This window comes from Lepidothrix coronata, unplaced genomic scaffold (assembly GCF_001604755.1).
Source record: "Lepidothrix coronata isolate B3197 unplaced genomic scaffold, Lepidothrix_coronata-1.0 Scaffold180, whole genome shotgun sequence".
Lineage (NCBI taxonomy): Eukaryota > Metazoa > Chordata > Aves > Passeriformes > Pipridae > Lepidothrix > Lepidothrix coronata.
The window spans coordinates 1,469,926-1,491,369 of record NW_016690360.1 but is presented as its reverse complement, the minus strand read 5'-3'; the positions used below and the strand labels follow the sequence as shown (position 1 = coordinate 1,491,369).

The following is a 21,444-nucleotide window of genomic DNA, read 5'->3' as shown; positions in this document are numbered from 1 at the left end:
GCAGCGGCTAATTCAATTAGGGCTCCGTGTCACGAAGCCGGGAGGCCGGCGGCGTGGGGGGGCGGGCGGGGGCCCCACGGGGAGCGGGGTGGTGACCGTCGGAAGGGCTGCCAGAACCCCTGGGGAATCAGCGGGGTGGGGGTGTCCTGACCCCCCCACCTCTGCGAGGAGACCCCCGGGCAGGGGGGCTGTACCCAGGCTGGCACCGCAGGCAGGTGCCCCCAGCCCGGGCACCCCATGGAGCTGCGGGAGGTGTCACCCCCGGGCACTCGGACCCCTCAGGATGGCCTTCCAGGAGGCAGGAGTCTGGAGCAGCTGCTCTCCTTTGAAGCGTGACTTCCCACCTCTTCCACTCCTCCTCCCTGTGCCTTGTCATCCTCTGTCCCCCTCCCCTGCTGCAATCCCCATTCCCTCACCCCCCAGGAACACCCAAAAGGGAATGTCCAGGGGGCTGTGGATGAGTTCAGACCCTCGGGTCGAGGCTCAGGGCATTGTCTCCTGCAGTCCAGAGCTGGTTTGTTCTGGTGCTCTGGGCACTGGTTCCTTCTGTCCCTTTTTGGACGTTTTGTGACACTCTCCCCCTCCAGGTGTCTTTTTTTGGCAGTTTTATTTCCAAGTGTCTGATTCCTCTGGCTGTCAGACAAGTCCCTGCTGCCAGCCTGGACCCGGAGAGGGTCCTTGGGCCACGGGATGGCTAATCCCACAGCCCAAGGCATCACCGCCGGTTTGTGGGGGGCAGGTTACTGGGGCTATTGCTCCAGAGACACCCACCAGCAGTAAAAACCAGTCCTGAGGATGCTGCAGGGCCTGGCTTGGAGCATCTCAGTCTCCTCTCTGAGGGCAGTGGCCCCATCTCGGGGGGGGGGGGGGGGCTGTGCAGAAGGGGGTGGATCCAGCCCCTCCTCGAGCTCACTGGGACCGGCGGCTCTGGCAGCTCTGGCTGATGTAATTTCTGCCATTACAGGTAAAACTGCTCCACCTCGGGTGGCAAACTCTCCCGAGAGAGGCAGGAGGGGTTGTTGTGTTCTTGTTGCTTTGCAGCAGCCCACAGGGATCCCGCTGCCTCCCCAGGGTGGCTGCCTCCCTCTCCTCCCCCTCCTCCTCGGGCTGCCTGTGCCGGCTGAGTCCTTCCCAGAGCTGTGCCTGGGGAGGCAGAGGCTGCACCACGTGTTCCCCCCCCCCAGCCCTGCCGTGGCTCCCCTGGCTCTTTGTTACCCCTGGTCCTGCTGGTTTTCTGCCTGGGCTGGCAGCATCCCTGCATCCTGCTGCCTGTTGGAAGGGTCCCTGCCTTCCACCACCTGCCCGCTGCCTGCAGCCACTGTGTGTGCAGGGGCAGCCCAGGGACCACTGCAGTGGCTTGGCTGTGGCTTTCCTGCCTCCCTGTGTGACCAAATAGCGCTTGGAGAGGGGAACACCCCGACTGGGACAATGGGGCATCCCCATGGGGAAAGTTTGGGGCATTGGGGAAAATCTTGGGGTGTTCCTGGTGCTTTGGAGTCCTTGGAGGGAAGAGCAGAGACTGTGATTGAGCCAAAGGTGACACAGGGGTGCAAAGCTCCCCCTCCCTGGGGTGTGCTCACTGCCAGCCCCCTCACCATGGGCTTATGGTGGGGGGGCTGCAGGCAGGGGAACTGCCTGGGCATTGTTCTGGGCAGACCCAGTGTGGGGGAGCAGGGAGCAGAGTGCTCAGCCAGAGCCAGGGCACAGCAGCCTCTCTCCCTGCTCCACCAGCCCAGCAGAGCAGCCCTGGAGGGGTGACAATGTCCACAAGGGGCAAGTCCCCTCCTTCTCACCTCACGGTGCCCCAGGGGGATGGCAACGTGAGGGCCAACCCCACTGCCCCCACGGCACGTGCCACAGGGCAGGAACCCCCTTTGGGTGGCAGGCAGTTGAAGATGAAGCCAGGGTGCATTGCCAGCCCCCACCCCAGCACCCACCTTACCTGCAGGATGTCGCCTGCTGTTTCCCTGGCAACGACGATGGCATCCCGCACACCTCGGGCAGAGTTTCCCTGCATCCCCTGCGATGTCATCCCTGTTTCCCGGGTAACCCAGCATCCGGGAGCTCTGGCAGGCTGGTAGTGGGGGTCCCCAGCCCACCCCCTGCCTTCTGCTGTGCCCAGCCACGTGCCACCCGACAGCACCGGGGGAAGGGCTGTGCTTGTGTGGGGGCTCAAGGTGGCCTTGGGTGGTGGGGACAGGCTGACAGGTCCCAGGGATGCTCTTTCCAAGGCAGGGATGGGAAGGTGAGGCACATGGCCCACAGGTTTGGGGGATCAGGCAGCCCTGGCTGTCACAACAGAGCCCAGCCCATGCTCTGCTCACTGCAGGGGCCTCTGGTCTGCCTGGTGTGGGAGCAATGGGCAGCTCAGGGCTGGGAGGAGAAGCAGGGCTTGGGGACACGGTGCCCACCCTGTGTCCTACCCGGTCCCTGCACAAAGGGATGGGGACTGTGTCTGGGCTTGTGTTCCCAAGAATAGCCAAGGGATGTTGGGAAGCGTCCAGGACACTTGTCCTGGTCACCTTTGAGTGACTGGTCTGGGCAGGAGTTGTTAACCTCCAGGAGGGCCCTAGTGAGGTGTGCTGAGCATCCCAGTCCATGCTGGTGCTGGGCTGTTTGGTTCCAGGTAATGCCCTTCATGCCATGAACCCATCCAGGGGTGAAACACTGGGCAGAAAGTGTCCCCCACGCTCTGTGAACAGCTTTGCTGCTTGTCCCCAACAGCTTTGCTCCATCCCATCCCAAGTGGCAAATCTCCCCAGCTCCCAGTGCTCATCTCCAAGAGACCAGATACCCCCTAAGCCCCATGGCACGAGGGTGAAGTGCTGGATCCCAGGGCAGGGGAGGTCGGGACCCCCAGCTCGCTGGCTGGGAGCCCCCCAGAATGGTGGCAGTTCCAGGTGCTTTCTCCACCAGTGGATTCAGAGCCTGGAAATTCCCCTGCTGAGGCAGCTCAGCCCTGCCCAGGGAAGGGATTTGGATGAAACCGGAGCCTGCGTAGGCAGTGGCTGGGATTTCCCCTGGATCCCGTGCTCTGCCCTCTGTGCTGGGCAGGAGCTGAGCGCAGCCAGGGGCTCCTCTGGGGTGTTTTTTGGGAGCCACAGCCTTGCTGGCAGCCAGCCCCTCTCCTGCACAGACCCCCTTGGGAGTATCCCCTCTGGCAGGGGCTCCCTCGCTGTGCCCTGTGCTGCCCACCCCGAGGGGATCCAGCTGCCCCTTCCTGCCAAGCCCCTGGGGCAGGGGGGTGTCCCGGGGGGGCTCCCCTTTTCCAACCCACCAGTAGAGCTGTGCCCACGGGGCGCAGCCTCGTGTGTGTGAGCAAGTGTGTCAGTGTGGGGTGACCCCAGGGGTCCGTGAGGTGACCCCAGGGGTCTGTGGGGTGATGTGAGGGGTCTGTGGATTGCCCTGTGCCTTGCTCAGCTGTGGGAGTCATAGGCAGAGTTGTGCAGGACACCCAGTGACCCCAAAATGGCCCAGCGGGTGCCTGGGTGCTGCTGGGTGCTGGCAGTGCCTGGGAACATCCCTGCCTGGAGAGTTCTATCTCTGGCACAGCACATGCAGGGGCACAGGGGGGGCTTCAAGCCCACCCTTGGGCAGGTGCTGAACGCGGGTCTCCCCTCCTTCCCTCCTCCCTCTTCCCTGTACCGTGAGTAAGCCCAGGCTGGTGGGACCCCAGCCTGGAGCTGTGGGGGCAGGGGGGGCACCATGAGCAGGGGCAGAGCAAAAACTCTTGCTCTGGGGGTCAGTGAGTCCCAGCACAGCCGGCGGTGGGGCAGCAGGGGGGTCAGGAGATGGGGGGCATGAGGGGGCTGGGAATGGGGGCACTTAAGGGGCTGCTGGGGGTGGGGGACACAGGAGAGGAGAGCTGGGGACAGGGGGCTGCAGGATGGGATGCAAGGGGTGGTGTGGGCTGTGGTTGAAGGGGAAGGTGCGGGATGGGCACAGGCTGTGCCACTGAGTGTGTGACTGGGGCTGTGTGTGACACCCCACTGCAGGTTGGGGACATCCTGGGCAGGATCCTGGCACAGGGCCTGGGGCTGTTGTTTCAACCCCCCTGGGAAAAGGGAGGTTTTTCCATCTCCCCTCCCAGAGCAGATTTGCCTTTGGCTCCTGCCTGGCATCCAGTGAGTGCCAGGAGCCCCCAGGAGATGCCACCCTGGGGCACTGTGGTGGTGCTCCTTGGGTCACAGTAGGGATGAATCCCCATCCATCTTCACCCCCAGGACCCTCTCCTGGGGGTGCCACCCTTGCTGTGAGTCGCTCACCCCCCATGCTGTGCCAGTTACCTCTAAGAGCATCCTCCTTGGGGACAGGGCACCCCAAGGGTGCCATCACCCCCTCTGTGGGTGAGAGGGGTGGATGTCTGGGGTGGCTGGGCTGGTCCAGGGGGTCCAGGCTGGGGCTGTGGGATACAGCAGGTACCCACAGCAGGGTTGGCTCCTGCAGTACCTCCTCCCTTTGCCACCGCCCCCTCTGTGCCTCAGTTCCCTGTGTCTGCAGCAGTCCTGGGCTGGGGGGACACTCACATCCCTCCTTCCCACAGCTGACAGGGCTGGAGCTCCAGAGACACCCCTGGGGGCCCGTGCTGCCCTTGCTCCACTTGCTGGCTGTGGCTGGTGCTGGGGGGGCTCTGGGGATGTGTGTGACAGGGGCTGCTCCCAGCCAGGGTCTCCCTTCTACCCCCCCCCCCCCCCCCCGTGTCTCGCTGTCTGTCCCAGCAGGGTCTGGGGGGAGGGGGGAGCAGCCCTGGGCACACACTGAGACTTTTCAGCTGCCTGAGTGACACAAAAGGCTCGTTGGGCTCAGCCCTGCTGGGACAGCCCCGGGGTCTGTGTGGGTGTGGGGCAGCCCCCCCATCTGTGGGACTGGCAGGCAGTGGGACCCTGGGGGCAGGGCTGCCTTCCAGGGGCTGCTTTGGGGGGGCCTGATGTCCCTCAGGTCCCTGTGGCAGAGGGTACCACACTCAGGGGCATCTCAGCTGTGATGGCATCTCCAGGCTGACACTCTCCTGTGGGGCCGTGGCACAGGGGACACACCCTCGGCAGGGACATCACTGTGAGGCCACTGCCCGCAGTCTCTCTGGCCATGGTGACACCTGGGACAGCTCCTGCCACTGCCTCCCTGTCCCCGTCCTTGGCCAGCTCCAGGGGGAATGAGTTTGCCCCAGCCAAGTGGGTGACCACGGGGGTCTGTGCCCCTGCAGGGGCTGGTCCTGCCTGTCCCAGGTGGGCTGTGCCCAGGACAGGGGCTCGGTGCCCTCTGTCCCCTGCGTGCAAGGGCAAGGCATGAAGGTGCAAGTGTAAAAAAAAGGAGTTGTGTGGGGTTTTGGTAGAATCATGGAATGGTTTGGGTTGGAAGGGATCTTAAACACATCCAGCCCCACCCCCTGCCATGGGCAGGGACACCTTCCACCAGCCCAGGTTGCTCCAAGCCCCGTCCAACCTGGCCTTGGACACTTCCAGGGATGGGGCACTTCCAGGGATGATCTGGAGGGTTTCAGTGTGTGCTGGCAGGGTGGGGTCTGGGCCTGGCTGGGGATGGGTGGCCCTGGTGTAGGGCTGGGAGGGGTGAGGCTGAGCCAGGAGGGGCTGGAGCCAGCCCATGGTGAGTGTTGCAGTGGGCTGGCCTGTGGGCAGTGCCCTGCAAGGCACATCAGTGCGGGGACATGGGGACAGCCCAGAGCCTGCCAGGACAGGCAGGGGTGCCATGGGCTTAACTGGGTGGACCTGACCCCACCATTGGCTGGAAACTGCTCCTTATTTTCAGAGATGTTTTTAAAATAGTGCTTCTTGCCACGGTTCTGCACAGCAGATCCCCACGGTGAGGATTTTCTCTCTCTCTCAGAGGCATTGCTGAACCCTCCCCTGCCCCACCCTTGGGGCCTGAAACCTGCAACCTGGCACAAACATTTGTTTTCTTGAGGAACTGTGATTTTTTTGTTGTTGTTATTGGAATAAAATTGTTCCATGAAAAATCTCTCAGCCAAGAGCATTCGGTGGCGGGGATGTCCCTGCTGTCCTGGCCATCCCTCTGGTCCCCATCCCCCTCAGGGCTGAGAGCCCTGAGTTCTCCCAAGCTTTTGCCGTCTGTGCTTGCTGGTGTTGGGGTGAAACCTCTTGCAGGAAGAAATTCTTCCCTTTGAGGGTGAGGAGGCCCTGGCACAGGTTGCCCAGAGAAGCTGTGGCTGCCCCTGGATCCCTGGAAGTGTCCAAGGTCAGGTTGGACAGGGCTTAGAGCAACCTGGGCTGGTGGGAGGTGTCCCTGCCCATGGCAGGGGGTGGAGCTGGATGATCTTCAAAGTTCTTTCCAACCCAGACCAGTCTGTGATTCTGTGATTCTATTTGAAAAGCAAAAGGCACCTTTGCATGCCCAGCCAAACCAGTTTGCAGAGCCTGTCCCTGCTCCAGCAGCCAGCACAGCCCGGGGGCAGTCCTGGTGGGACACGGCGTGTCGGGCAGGGTTTGGCTTTGCTCCCTGGCTCCTTGAAAGCCCTGTGGCTGGAGCTGGAGGACACAGCACAGAGGGGCTCCCAGCATCCCTGTGGGGCTGCTCCCCAGGGTCACACAGGGATGTGGGGCAGGCGGGGAAGACCCGGAGCAGAGCGAGCCCTGGGGGAACACGAGTGCCCCAGTCCTGGCTCCCTGCCCGGCTCTCCGCGCTGTGCTGGGAACAGTCCAGCTCTGATGCAGCCCTCAGGCTGGAAATCAGGACAGCCTGGATGGAACAGGCAGTGGGAGGATGGGGCTGGACTCACACCCCGCAGGGTCTGGGGTTCCTGCTGCTGCTGCTCAGAGTGCTGCTGCGTGTGGTCAGTGCTCCGGGACAGGACAGCAGAAGGGTGGCACATGGCTAGAACTCACGTCCCTCCCAGGTGGCCAAGTGACCCAGAGATGGTGTTTCATGGCACCCCACAGGACAGTCACCCCCAAGGGTGTCCAAGCATTTGTGTGTGATGCAGGATGGTGCAGGCTGAGTCCTGCTGCTTCCCTCATCTTCCCGCAGGCCATGAGGAGGAGGCGGGCGGGTCCTCTCCTGGGAACAGCCAGCTCCTCTGCCTGGGGGGTTTGAACCCTCCATGGGGGCTCAGCATCCTGCTTGGGGCACCTCCTGCATCCCTGGTGGGTGCTGGGTCCCCCTGGGGTCTCTTGGCATGATTTGATGTGCCCTTGCCAGGGATCCAGAGCAGCTCTGGGTTCACTCAGCATGGGCACAGACAGGGCTGCCTGGTGGCACTGGGGCACTTGCTGTCCCCAGACAGCCCCAGCCTCAGTGCCAGCAGTGGGGGGGCAGCCAGCAGGGAGATTAGGTGGCACCCAAGGAAAAGGGAGTGTGGCTGCTTTAATGATTTGGCTGCAGTGAGAACTTGGTGTGGAGGAAATTGAACCCAGGGGAAAAATCCTGTAATTTCATGCAAAAATTACGTGGCAGCTCCGGGTGATTTACTGCAGCTATTTTGGTGGGCAGCTCTGGGGTGTCATTAGAGCATTACTGGATAAGTGGCTGCTGGTGGAGAGGGTCTCACATGTTGGAGAGGGGTCCAGGCGGGCTGGGGGTGGGTTTTGTCCCCAAAGGACAAGGATGGGGGGGTTGATGTGTCTCAGCTGGATGAAGGCACCTTGCAGAGCCTCCCCAGCTGTGCTGGAACCCTGTGGCTTTGCAGCACCCTTGGAGAGGCTCCAGGTCCCATCCAGCACTGGGGTGGCTCTGAGGGAATGGCACCCCACGTGTGGGTCTCTTGGAGAAGGGAGTGCTCGGCTCAGCCTGGCTGGGGAGCAGAGCTGGGGTTTGTTAGCACAGGGCTTGGTGCCAGGGAGGTTCCAGCTGTGGGTATTGGGGTGCTGCACACTGGGGTGCTGGGGCTGGCTGGAGCTCTTGCTGCAAAGGGTGGGGGGCAGAGTCCAACCCATTTCTCCCCCATTGCACAGCACCCCCTGCCCCACAGCCCCCCGTCAGCATCCCCGTGGGGCTGGGTGTGAGCTGGGTGAGCAGTGGGGGCTGGCACCAGTCCCCAGAGCTGGGCGAGCAGGCGGCCGTGCCAGGGCCAGCCTGCACAGAGGTGAGTGACACACAGTCACAGCTCACTTGGGCCACCACCCCCTGCCTTTGGCACTGTTCCAGGGATGCAGGACACGTGTGGGGCTGGGGGAAACAGGAGCTGGGCAAAGGTCCTGGCTGTCCCTGCCTCCTGCCAGCCCCTGCACTGGCACCTGAGCCTGCAGAAAGGGACCCCACAGCCAGGGTGGGTGAGGATTCAGCCCATCACCGTGGCATCGGGGCACTGCAGCCCTGCCTGGCCCTTCCTGGGCCGTGTCTCCGGGAGGTACCCGGTGCCAGCTGAGCCTGCAGAGGGGTTCTGTGTGCCCACAGCTGCCTGGTGCACCCCTGGGGCTCCTGCCTGCCTGCAGGGAGCAGGGAAAGGCCGGGCTCTCCCAGAACACCCCCCACTCCCCCGGGGGTGCCCAGCTCCCCAGCCCTGCCCGCGCTCTGCCCGTGTCCCTGGAGGGCAGTGTGTGCCTGCTCGTTATCCACAGCCCTGCTCTGATCTAATGAGCCCTTCGGGGAGCGCGTGGGGCAGGACAGGGAGTGCTGGGGGATTCATGGAGCTGTGGCTCTGCTCGTGGGATGGAGAGGGATTACTGCCTTCCCCATTGCCCCTGGGCTCCTCCTCTGCCCCTGCCACCCCTTCAGGGACAGACAGGCCCAGCTGGGAGGGCAGCATGGTCCCCTTGGGGTGATGGGGCAGGACACTGTGAGGTGATGGGATCTCTCCCCTCCAGCTGCACTGGAACAAGCTCTTCTGGCCCCTCTTGCCCCAAGCCAGCTTGGGCAGGGCCATGACTGGAGGAGGGAGTGTCACACAGAGCTCCAGCAGTCAGGAGAAGCCCAAGGAGTGTTTTAGTGCAGGCTGTGGGAGCTGGATCGACCATGCAGGTGTCCCCCCAGCACTGAAATCACCCAGTACTGGTCCTGATGCTCTTCCCATCCATCCATCCATCCATGTGTTCATCCATGGGCTGTGGGGACCCAGAACTCAAGGAGCATTTGCTCAACACTCTCAGGCACATGGTGGGATTTTTGGGGGTATCCTGTGCAGGACCAGGAGTTTGATTTGATGATCCTTGGGGTCCCTTCCAGCTCAGGACAAGCTATGGTTCTATGACCCGTCCCCTGAGACACCTCACTGGAACCCAGTGTGAACCCCCCTGACCAGAGTGGGACGTAGAGAAGATACTGGTGCTATGCCTGTCCCCTCTGGACTGCAGGGAAAAGCCATTCCACAGGGATGGGCACTGCGGATACTCTCAGCAAGGTGCTGGGGGAGGGGCACAATGCAGCACCCCCGGGGGCAGGGAGGGTGCTCTGGTTTTGAAGGGGATGTGGAGTGGTGGCAGCTGGCTAAAATAAAGCAGCTGCCATGGCTGGGAGGGGGATGTTGGACCGTGCCTGCCACCCCTGCTTGCACCCTGGTTCCAGCCTGGGCATGAGGAGTGTCCTGGTGTGCCTGATCTCCCTCTGTCAGCTCCCTCCTGGCCGGGAGGGGTGCAGGAGGTCTTGCCCTCTGTGCAGCCCTAAGGGCTGAGCCCAGCACTTGGCACCCCCCTGGGCTCTGCTGAGACAGTGTGTGGGGACACTGCAGTGTGGGGTGCCCCAGGACCCCTGGGCAAGGGCTGTGGAGTGAGTGTTGGGCAGGGGGGCTGCTGGGGGCTGTGGGGAGTGGTGGGTGGCTCGATTGGCATCAGTCATGTCTCCAGTGGGTTTGGGAACTGCTTGCAGAGCTCGTGGTCAGGAGGGGGAGGGAGGGACCGAGGCAATTGTGGAACAACCTCTGCTGCCAAGAGCACAGGGGCAATGAGGGGCAGTGCCGTGCCAGGGTGTGTGTGGGGGCTGCACCAGGGGCTTCACCAGGCTCAGACCCACTGTGAGCCACCCGCTGTGGTAGAGCTGGGCCAGGACCAGCGCTGGGCCAGGCAGGGGATGGGCATCACCCAGGGACCCACCCAGTTCTGTAGCACATTTTTTGGCCCTGAAACTTGCCCGAAGCCCAGGCAGCCCCAGCCAGGCTCTGTCTGGGTTTGGGGGGTGGGATGGGGCTGGAGAGTCCTGGCAGAGCATCAGGGTCTTAGTGATGGTTCCCGCCTGGACCTTCTCCTCCAGGAGAGGTTGGTCTTGGACACACCATCACCCAGCCCCAGGGAATGGTGGATGTGGGCAGGGAGTGGCCCAGCCTGGCCCCAGAGAGCAGGGGCCCAGCTGCATTCCTTCTCCTCCAGAGTGTGGGACTTATCTGGAGCCATCCTTTTGCCCCATATCTGTGGGGCAGGGCAAGGCCGGACTCCTGCCCGGTCCCGGAGGGGGGCTGGCACGAGGGGTGGCACAGAGAGGGGCCGGGGGGATGTTCAGAGAGGGGGCTGTAGCACGGGGACCCCGCAAGCGCAGCTGCCCCGGCACGGCCCCGGGGGTGATTAGCGGTTCCTAATGAGCTGCGGCCGGGCTGGGAGCGGGGGGGCGGGGGGCTCGGGGCGGGGATGCTTCGCCGGCCCCGCCGCCTCGGGCTCCTCGCGTGTCAGCCACCTGCGACGGGGCCGGGGCGGGCACGGCCCCTCACGCCTCTAATGGGCATTTGGTTCAATTAGCAGCACGTCAGCCCCGCTCGGCTCAGCTGACGCGCTGACCCGAATCCGCTGCCTCCGCTCGCAGCCGCCGGCGAGACCCCTGCGGCGGGGAGGCGGGTGCCTCCCCCTGCCCCTGCCGTGCCCTTTTGGGGGGCACCGGGCAGCCTGTGCACCCCCCGCCCAGCTCCAGCCCCGGGGAAGGACGTGCTGGGGAGGGGGGACAGCCCCAGCTCCCGAGTGGGAGATGGCAAACGGGACCTGGGCATCAGCTGGGGGTGCAGTGAGTGGGCAGTGGGATGCTGAGACAGAGCGAGGGGCTGGGGGGCTTACGGGGCATTGAGGGGGGCTGGGGGGCTTATGGGACATTGAGAGGGGCTGGGGGGCTTATGGGGCATTGAGCTGATGGAGCAGTGCAAGGGTTTTGCTGTGGGATGCTGTAGGGCACCACAGAAGTACAGCTGTGGGGCACAGTGTGGGAAGCTGTGGGGTGGTGCAGAGAGCTGGTTTGGGGATCGTGTGTGGGGTGGTGCCAAGGGCTGGCTGTGGGGTGGCTGCGTGGCCATAGGGCACTGTGAAGGGCTGCCCGGGGTGGGAGAGGGCAGCACGGGGGCTGCTGTGGGGCAGTGACGCCCGACGAGCAGTGGGCAGGGCAGGGCTCATGCTGCAGCCGTGGAGCAGAGCTTATCCCACGCGCACGGCAGCAGCTCCAAACTGCCTCGCCGAGCCCTGTGCCGGGGGCTGCTCCTTCCAGACAAGGCACTGTGTGCCTGGGGCAGCGGGAAGAGGGGCAGACCACGGGGGCTGCTCACAGCAGAGAGGCGGGCGGGGATTCCCAGTGTGCTGAGTCGTGTCCCTGGGGAGCCTGGCGTGAGGCTGGAGGAGCCCTGTCACACGGTGGGCTGGATTTACAACCGCCTGCCTCCCCTGGCTCCGGGTGCTTCCTGTCCCGGGGTTCACCCACCCGTGTGTGGAAGGCTGGTGTGGGTCGGGGTGGGGTGGGCTGCTGTGAGGCTGATATGGGGCTGATGTGAGGCTCGTGTGGGGCTGGTGTGGGGTTGGCTGATGCACCTGCAGCCACTGGAGGCGACGGGGGTCTCGCCCACTCCCTACCCTTGGCATAGCACAGGGATCCGGCTGCTGTCATCACGGGGCACCCGTGAGCATCTGGGGTGCCTGGCATCCCCCGGTGTGTGGGCTGCACTGCCATGTGTGCCAGCTGCCATCTGCTCGCCAGGCGGGCGTGGGCCCCGCGCGGGAGGCGGCGGTGCCAGGGCTGGGGGGCTGCGCTCAGCCACCGTCTGCTCCGGGCAGGATGGTGACACCAACGTCTGCTCCGGGCAGGATGGTGACACCAACGCAGGGAGCAGGGCTGGCTGTGCTCAGGGGAGGGTGCCAGGAGGCCACGGGGATGGCCACCCTGCTCTTAGCTGCTGGTGCCCGCGGGCAGAGCCGTTTCTTGGGTGAATAGGATGTCTTCGGGGGTGTCACCGTGGAATGTCCCGTGCCACCACCCGCCCTGTACAGCGTCCCCAGGGATGGAGCCCTGTCGAGGCTGTCGGCAGCCTCTGCCCTCCGGAGTATTTCCTCCAACAGTGGCAATTTTTGTGTGCAAGAAGTGAATAAGCATCAATTAACCCCTGGAGCCGTCCTTGTGCTGCCAGAGAGCAGCCGGCAGAGCTCTTGTTAGTCTTGTTGTCCCTGTCCCTGCTTCCTCCTGTCAAGTGTGAGAATCGCCACCAGGTAACGAAGGGGCTCATTAGACCGGCAGCCTGGGCAGACAGACAGCCCCCAACACACCCTGGCCGTGGGGGTCTCTGAGAGCAGGGCTGTGAGGTGTGGGATGTGTGGCGAGTAGCTGGGTTTGCTTGGAAAACCCTTGGTGCTGTGGGGACGGCGGGGACTGGTGGCAGCCCAGGGACAGTGGTAGGGACAGCAGAGGGGTGCAGGGGATGTGACAGGGATGGAGTGGGTCCACGGGGCCCCTCGTTTGCTCTCCCCAGCTCTGGCTCTCTGCCTGTTCTCACTCGAATCGCACTTGTTTCCCCTCACCGTGCTCTCCTCGGGGCACGCAGAGGGATGTTCAGCTCCCCTCCCTGTACCCCAACGCTCGTGGGCACCCCAAGGCTGGAGGTGTAACCTGGGCATGCTGCTGGTGTGGGGATGGGCAGGTGCTTGGGACCCTGCAGAGGCCCCTCTGGGTCTGGCAGCGATGCCCATCTCGGGGGTCGGTGCCTGGCTCGGTGGTCGAGGCTCGTCTCGGGGGTCGTTGCTCATTTCAGAGGTCCTGTCTGGACAGAGGACATGGGGAATGGCTCCCACCACGGCAGCATCATCATCTTCATCGTTGCTACCAGATGCCCATTGACAGTCAAGTCGCTCTCTCAAACAATGGGTCTGGCTAATCCTTTTACAATGGGACTAATTGCTAATCAGACCGATTTCACACTGCCTGTTCCCCTGACAATGAGGCTCGCCGGAGGAGGGCTCCTGGGGGGTGGGGGCTCTGTGGGTGCCCACAGCCCCCCCTCAGGCCCCGCAGCAGGACCAGCCCTCGGCAGACGGGCACCGGGATGGCACCAGGGTCTTCCAGCTTGGCAAAACCTCCGGCAGCTGGTGGCTGGGGCTGGCACGGGCTCAGCCTCGTCCCTCCCTGGTGCCAGCCTGGGCTGAGCAGGGCTCCGCTCCACCTGCAGCCCCTGGTGCCACCTCCGGCCCTCGCCTGCGCTACCCAGAGCATCCCGTGCCCTCGGCAGAAGGCCGGGGGAGCGGTGGAACCCGAAGGAGTGGGCGTCACCCCCGGCACGCTCTGGGTGTGCGCTGGGGGCTGATGCTCCTTGCCCGGTGCCGTTTGGGTACCTGGGGCTGTGGATCCCAGAGAGGGGCTGAGCCATCGGAGCGGGGCGGGCAGGCAGGGGCGACACGGGGGCACAGGGGACGGGGAGGGGGCACAGCGAGGGTGCAGGGCACGGCCAGGAGTGCAGGTTGCTGAGAAGTGGTGCAGGGCAGAGAGGGGCAGAGCAGTGTCAGAGGCATCGTGGGGACCCTGGGGCTGGCACCAGCCTTTCCTGCACCCCCTGTGCTCTGCCTGACTCCAACCCCTGCCAAGGCAGCTGCTGTTGGGGGCTTTTGCCAGCCCTCATGTCCCCCGCGCGTCCCCTGCCTGCTCCCTGCCAGCCGAGGCTGGGGCTGTGGGAGCCGGGGGCTGCCGGGTGGTGGTGGGGGGCAGGTCCCTGCCTGCCTGCTTTAATCAGCTCCCGCCCCGCCCCGGTGCAGCCCCGGCCCCGCTCCGTGCGCCCCGAGCCGCGGCCAGCCGAGCATGTCGGGGTGCTAATGAGGAGAGAGCCGGGCCCGCTGCACCTTGCACTTAATTGCTGCTGTCTGCTGGCTCTTAATGAAGCTCGGCTGCAGGAGAAGCAGAAGCTTCCCCTTCCCTCCTCTCCCTTGGCAGTCTGACCCTGCCAGCCCTGTAGCCCTGTTACCTGCCCAGTGTCTAGAATTGGTGTGAGAGCCCTGCACCGGAGCTGCGGGGCGGGGGGAGGCAGTAGCAGAGGATGATGAATGTCACCCCCATCCAGCTGTGGCATCCCCAAACCCTGCAAACCCCAGCCCCTCTCCCCGTGCTCTGCATAGCAGCTCCATGCCAGCTGCACAGGGCTGCAGCAGCTCCTGCCTGCCTGGCTGAGCAGACTCGGGGAGCGCTGGCACGGGGGGACTGCGGCGATCCTGGGAGTCCTCCCTTCCGTGAGGGGCCCAGCAGCTTCACCCCAGCAAGCCCAGCCCGGGCATCCTCAGCCCCCAGTGCCTGTGGGTGCAGGGCAGTGCCTGGGGCTGAGCTGGCTGGTGGCCTTGGCCCTGCCAAGGCAGTGACAGCCACGTGCTCTGCTTCTGTCCCTGCCGCTTGCACGGCAGCCTGGTCGCGTGGAGGAAAGCTCGGGTCAGACTGTGGCTCAGGGAGAGGTGCTGGAGGGGTCAGGGGCACTCTCCCTGCCAGGCAGGCTGGCCAGGGCTTGGCTCGCTCTGCTTGAAGGTGACAAGCATCGTTTGGGCAGCTCAGTGTCCCAACCGCCCCCCAGGCCCCTCCCCAGCCGTGCAGGAAGGGGTTAACAGCTGGCCCATACCTGCAGTTGCATTTTAAAGATGTGAAATTAAAGCCCGTAATTTATTCTCCCCACACACGAAGGAGCAATTAGTTCTAAACACGGCTTAATCAGTCAGCGCGAGATTGATTTCTGTAGACTTGGATTTGGTGGCTGCTGGCGAGGAGCCAGCCTGGGAGCAATCTCCAAATAAATGAAGTGCAGAGAAGTAAGCCATTACATAATATGATAGATGAGGCTGGAGCTCACTCTCCTCTTCATTAGTATTCCACTGTACACCACAACAGCACCAAACTTTCTCCCCGGCACTGTGGGGTCCTTCCCCTCCCTGTCCCTCTGTCCCTCCTGCAGCTGGGCAGGATCAGGGAGCTGCCTCCCCCCTCCAGCAGCCCCTGCCCAGCCCCGAGCCACGGGCAGTGCTGGGGGAAGGGTCTCTACACTGATGCTCTTCCCTGGGCTCTGCATCTTGCCTTTCTCCTCTGGCCCCCGGGAAACTGAGGTACAGGGAGCTGGGGTGGCATCCCAGGAGCTGCACATCAGCAGGGACAGGCAGGAGTCCTGGAATCCCAGAACAGTTTGGGTTGGAAGGGACCTCAAAGCTCATCCAGTCCCACCCTCTGCCATGGGCAGGGACACCTCCCACTAGCCCAGGTTGCTCCAAGCCCCATCCAACCTGGCCTTGGACAATTCCAGGGATCCAGGGGAAGCCACAGCTTCTCTGGGCAACCTGGGCCATCCTCCCAGCCAACAATTCCTTCCCAATATCCCATCTAACCCTGCCCTCTGGCAGTGGGAATCCATTCCCTGTGTCCTGTCCCTCCATCCCTTGTCCCCAGTCCCTCTCCAGCTCTCCTGGAACCCCTTTAGGCCCTGCCAGGGGCTCTCAGCTCTCCCTGGAGCCTTCTCTTCTCCAGGGGAACCCCCCCAGCTCTCCCAGCCTGGCTCCAGGGCAGAGGGGCTCCAGCCCTGGAGCACCTCTGTGACCTCCTCTGCTTCAACAGGTCTGTGACCTTCCTGTGCTGAGGGCCCCAGGGCTGGATGCAGCACTGCAGGTGGGGTCTCTCAAGGGCTGAGGGAGAGAATCCCCTCCCTTGACCTGCTGGCTACTCCTCCTCGATGCAGCCCAGGATGGTCTCTGAGTGCACACAGCCAGCTCACGTCCAGCCTCTCACCCACCAGAACCTTCTCTGCAGGGCTGCTCTCAATGGGTTCCTCTCCCAGCCTGTATCATACCCTCACCTCCTCCCTTCCCCAGGCCAGGGGTTTGAAAGCATCGCCCCATGGTCACCCCAGCCTGTCACCCCCCAGGGCAGGGGCAGCTGGGGGTGCTTGTGTTGGGACGTGACCCCCACTCCTGCCTCCTGCAAGGCCATCCCTGCTCCAGCCAGGGAGCTGCTCAGAGCTGTGGCCGCAGCCTGAGCCAAGGGAACCAAATGCTGCTCTCAGCAGGGAACCCCCTGAGATGCTGGATGTGGAGGAGGGAGCCAGAAGTGTCCAGGGAGGAAGCAGCCGCCAGCCAGTCCTGCTCTGGGCAGTGAGGGTTCTGCTGGGTTTGCAGGGTGTGTGTCCCTGCCACCAGAGCCAGGCTGCAGACACCCAGAGAGACAGACTGTCAGTGACAGGCATTTTGGGGACAAGATCTCACTGGTGCCAACAGGTAGCTTTGGGCTGTGGTGGTGCTGACGTGCCCTGCACAGGGTGTGCTGAGGGAGGAGGGGAGCACATCCTGAATGGTGCTGGGCAGGGGAAGGGGCTTGGAGTCCACTCCAAAGGGGATCCCTCTGCCTGTGGAGCTGGTGGAGAGTGGGCTGGGATCCTGGGATCCTGCAGAGGTGCAGGCTGTGCTGGGAGCATCCCATAGGATCTGCTAGGGCTGGGAGAAGACCTGGACCTGTGCATGGTCCTGATTCTGCCTCTGCATTTGTTGCCTCCTCATCTTGTCCCTCCCCGGGCTCCTGCCAGGGAAGAAAGGTCCCCTGAGACCCAGCCCTGCCTGCTGCAGGTCCCTGGGATACAGGGACACCCCTGTCCCTGCCATGACAGTAACTGCACTAACACAGAGCTGGTCGATGCAGTGAAGGGCCGTGACCACGGGGTCCTGGAAACGGGATGCCTGGCACTGGGATGTCCAGCAGGGCTGTGAGAGGGACCCACCATCTGAGCCTTCCTGGTCCCGACCCCTCTGGCTCAGACATCCATGTTGTCCCAGGGGATGGAGCCCAGGTCCCCCATGATGCCCTGTGTGCCCCCCAGCCCTCTGGGTGTCCCCTCCCTTCTGAGGTGCTGGAGCTGCTGCTGACATCCCCCTGTCCTTGCTGTCCCTGCAGAACTCCATCCGGCACAACCTGTCCCTGCACACCCGGTTCATCCGCGTGCAGAACGAGGGCACCGGCAAGAGCTCCTGGTGGATGCTGAACCCCGAGGGCGGCAAGACGGGCAAGACGCCGCGGCGGCGGGCGGTGTCCATGGACAACAACAGCAAGTTCCTGCGCATCAAGGGCAAGGCCAGCAAGAAGAAGCAGCTGCAGGTGACACAGGAGCGCGGGGAGGACAGCCCCTCCTCCCAGCAGCCCAAGTGGTCGGAGAGCCCCGCGTCCCACGCCAGCGACGAGTACGACGCCTGGGCGGACTTCCGGACACGCGCCAGCTCCACGGCCAGCACGCTGAGCGGGCGCCTCTCGCCCATCATGGCCAACCACGAGCCTGACGAGCTGGAGGAGGATGATGGCACCCCCTCCTCCCCGCTGATGTACCCCAGCCCCTCCAGCACCATGTCTCCTTCCCTCAGCGCCCGCTGCTCCGTGGAGCTGCCCCGGCTGACCGACCTGACCGGCACCATCAGCCTGAACGAGAGCCTCGGGGAGAGCATGCTGGAGGACCTGCAGGATGGCTACGCCATGAGCCCGAGCCAGCAGCTCCCGCCGGCCGCCCTGCGGCAGCGCAGCTCCAGCTTCACCTTCAACTCCAAGTGCTCCAACATGGGGGCTGCCGGCAACACCTACTGCGGGACCATCTACAGCCAGCCGGCCATGGGCCTCATGCGCCGCCTGCCCATGCAGACCATCCAGGAGAACAAGCAGGCCACCTTCTCTCCCGTCAGCTCCTACAGGAACGCCTCGCTGCAGGACCTGCTCTCCTCCATCTCCTACATGCACAAGGAGAGCATGGTCCCGGGGGACCTGCCCCTGCCGCAGGCCAGCCCCATGGTGCCGGCCCGTGGCCACAGACACAACCCGCTGCTGTGCGGGGGCGGGGAGCAGGGCCTGTCCTCCTACCCGTCCCACCCGGGCTCTCTCATGAAGAGCGGCGCGTTGTACCACCCGTCACCAGCCGGCCACCACCCCGCGGTCAACACCAGTGCCTTAGCCAATCCTGTCAGCCTTATGAGCCTGCCCAGCGACTCGTGCAGCATGGCGGCCATGCCGCACCACGGGCACCTGCATCCCTACGCCAATAACCAAGGGGCACACATGAGCCTGCTGGATTCGCTGCAGGGCCCCTACCCGGGGGCCGTCCACCCCCCCGTGTTGGGCCAAGACAGGTTCCCAGCAGACCTGGACCTGGACATGTTCAACGGGAGCCTGGAGTGCGACGTGGAGTCGATCATCCTGAATGACTTTATGGACAGCGACGAGATGGACTTCAACTTCGACTCGGCCCTCCCGCCGCAGAACGGGCTCAACGTGCCCGCGCTGCCCGGGGGGCCACAGCCCACAAACCAGAGCTGGGTGCCTGGGTGATGCCCGCCCCGGGGGGGGCTGACCACCGGGAAGCCACGAGGGGAACATTGAGACTAACTTTTTTTTTCCTTTCTCTTCTGCCTTTGTTTGTTAAGATGGGCGAGAGCCGTCGGTCTGAGCTCGAGGTTGAACACGGAACACAAACCGGAGGGTCAAATACTGAGATGGAGGGGGAGGGCCCCCAGCCCCACGTGTGCCCCGTCTGCTGGGTCCTCCCGTGGGCATCCTCCAGAGGACACAGGGCAGCTGAGTGGGAGAGGCAGCTGGAGCCAGACGGATCCAGGGGGGTAGCAGGAAGGGAAGGCCTTTCCAGATGGTCCCAGTGCCCCACTGTGATGGTGCCAGTTTGATTTGCCCTTGGGCTGGGTGACGGAGCGGTGACGGCTGGTGGTGTGGTCGTTTCCCATGGGAAGGGACTGTTCCCTGAGCCACCTTGGGAAATGAGTCCTCTGGGTAGAAGTGTCAGGAGTGGGGACCCTGCCCCAGGGTTGGGGGGGCTCGTCACCCCTCAGTCCTGGTGGAGGTCAGAGCTCTGCCAAGCCCACACACCCAGGACACCTCCACAGGGAGTGTCCTTGTGTGGCCCCAGGCAGGTTCTCTTACTGAGCAGTGAGAGGGGTGGTGATGGAGGGGAGGGTGTGCAGGCAGCAGCCCTGGGAACAGCATCTGGGCAGCCCCCTCGCCTGCTGGGGGCTGGGGGTGCCCCAGGAATGCTGCAGTCCCTGCCTGGGGCAGGCGTGGGCAGGGCCCTGGGGGGTCCTGCTGGGAGTGATGTGCTGCTGGAATGGGTCCCCTGTGCTGGAGGCTCAGGGGCAGCTCGCAGGGTTGGGGAGGGGGGCGTATTTATTTGATTTCATGCACTCTTTTGCCATTGAGTTTTTGCATTGGAAGGAAGAAAGGGTCGAGCTTAGGGACAGGAGAAAGAGGCCGTGAGCAGTGCTGGTGGCTGTGTCCTGTCACAGGGCTCATCTTGGCTTGGATGATCATCTTTGGGTGCTGGATGATGGGGTGAAAGCTGTGATGGAGGTCAGTCACCCTCAAGAAGGGGAGGGTTGTGGTGGCCAGGCCTCCAGGTGCAGGGTGAGGTCCTTCCTGCCCCAAACCTGGGTGACCCACATTGCTCAGGGAGGTGCCATGGGGCTCACTGCCTGGGCTGTGGGGCTCCAGTGGCTCACTGCCCATCCCCAAGGTGCCAGGAGAGCTGGTCCAGGGGGCTGTCAGCAAGAGGGGTGCACCCACCTTCCAGGGGCTGGGGCTCCGTGGGGATGGGGACCACAATTCACACGTGGTCCTGCTGTGTGCCAGGACCCCAAACTGGCCCCATTGCTTCAGTGGGGCAGGCGTGGGCCAGGGGGCCACAGCCATCCTGCACAGCTGTGGGGCAGCTCTGCCCTGGGTGCAGGGGGGTTTTGGAGGGGGCAGGCTGGCGGGCAGCAGCAGCGACTGGTCCGTGCTCTGGAGGCACTGGAGGGGCTGGGAGGATGTGGTGGGAGCAGCTGCTCTGTCCTGTGGAGTCTCTGCTCAGCCATCCTTCCTCCTGGGCACCACAGGCTCTCTCTAACCCCCAGCCCCTGCCTTGCAGCAGGGTCAGGCTGCTGAACCAGCATGTTCTCCCAGCCCAGCTCTTCCCTTCTTGCCCCAGGACCTGCTCCCCTGGCACAGTGCAGGCACTGGGTCCCAGCTGCAGGGACAGTGTGGCTGCCCAGAGCCAGGGCAGGGACCTGTGGGTGGGCACCTCCTGCTCCTCTCCTGACCCACAGGGCTGTGGCAAAGTGTGACAGAGGAGCCCCATGTGCCACCGTCCACCTTTGACCAGGGCACACAGCAGGCACAGTGTCTGAAGACATTCTTACAAGTTAATTAATTATGTTTACATTATTTGATCATGTACAGAATTTAATATATTCTATTATATATAATCTTTCTTGAATGCTTTTTTAAAAAGGGTTATTCTTTGGTCAGGATCATTACCACATTCCTTTTGTACACCACCTCTCGTTTCAGGCATATTTCAAATCCTTGGAAACCGGTCGCAAATGGCAAATTAATCCCTGGCCCCCCAGTTCAGCACGTGGGGTGTGAGGGACCCAGAGTCAGGGAGGGCAGGGAGGGCTGCCATGGAGCAAAAAGGGGGGCTCTGCCCCCAGGAACGGGAGAAACAGAAGGGTCCTGGCTCTTCCAGGCATCCAGTGTCCAGGCACAGCTCCAGCAGCACACCAGCACACCGGGCCAGCAGGCAGGCGTTTGCAGATGGGATTCTCTGGCACAGGGACCCCCAAACCCCCTGTGGTGTCACAGACCCGACCATCGGTGTGGAGGGGGAGCCACACCAGCAGCAGGAGAAAACCCTCCCCTTGTCTCATGCCTGCCCCCCCCCCGCTGCCCCCCTGCCCCGCTGCTGGAGCCCTTCAATCCCCCCGGGGCACGTCCCATTGCCCAGTGTCCTTGTGGTTCGTGACCGTGGGGTTGTCGTGTGTGCGGTGGAGTCGTGTTGGTTTTGAAGCGTCGTGTGTTCAGTCGTGTGCGGGGCGAGGGACGGCGGGGGGCAGGCACAGAGACCCCACAGTGGCTGGGACCCCGGGCCGGGGGGGCTGCAGGGGAGCCCAGGGACCCGGGGGGGGTGGTGGCACGGGGGGTTTCGGGGCTGTGCTTGATGCCCGTGGGGCAGGCGGGTCCTGGGGGCCCTGGGGGTGGCTGGCACGGCCATGCCCTCTGTGAGTGCGAGTGTGGGGACACCAGGGCTCTGTGTCACTGTGGGGTGGCCGAGGGTTCTCTCTCTGAACACAGCGAGGCCCCCTCACGTCCCACCTCACTCAGCTTCACCCTCCCTGCTCCATCACCCCCTCTCCCCCTGGTGCCCTGAGGACACGGAGCTCCCTCTGCTCCCAGCCCTGCCCCTGCTCAGCCCTGCCTGGAGCTGGTGTGGGGGGACGCCGAGGGGCCCCCCTGGTTTGCTCATACAGTGGTTTTGGGTCCGTCCTTTCCCTCGTATTT

General features: G+C 63.9%; 1 protein-coding gene across 1 annotated transcript in view; it reads left to right on the top strand.

Annotated features, from left to right (window-relative positions):
- The window catches only part of FOXO6 (forkhead box O6), a 35,201-nt gene extending 15,729 nt beyond the window's left edge, over positions 1 to 19,472 (top strand). The window contains exon 2 of the mRNA XM_017830558.1: positions 17,038 to 19,472. Coding sequence (XP_017686047.1) covers positions 17,038 to 18,450 — 1,413 coding nt within the window. The 3' untranslated portion in view covers positions 18,451 to 19,472. The remainder of the gene's footprint in view (positions 1 to 17,037) is intronic.
- Positions 19,473 to 21,444: the final 1,972 nt, after the last annotated feature.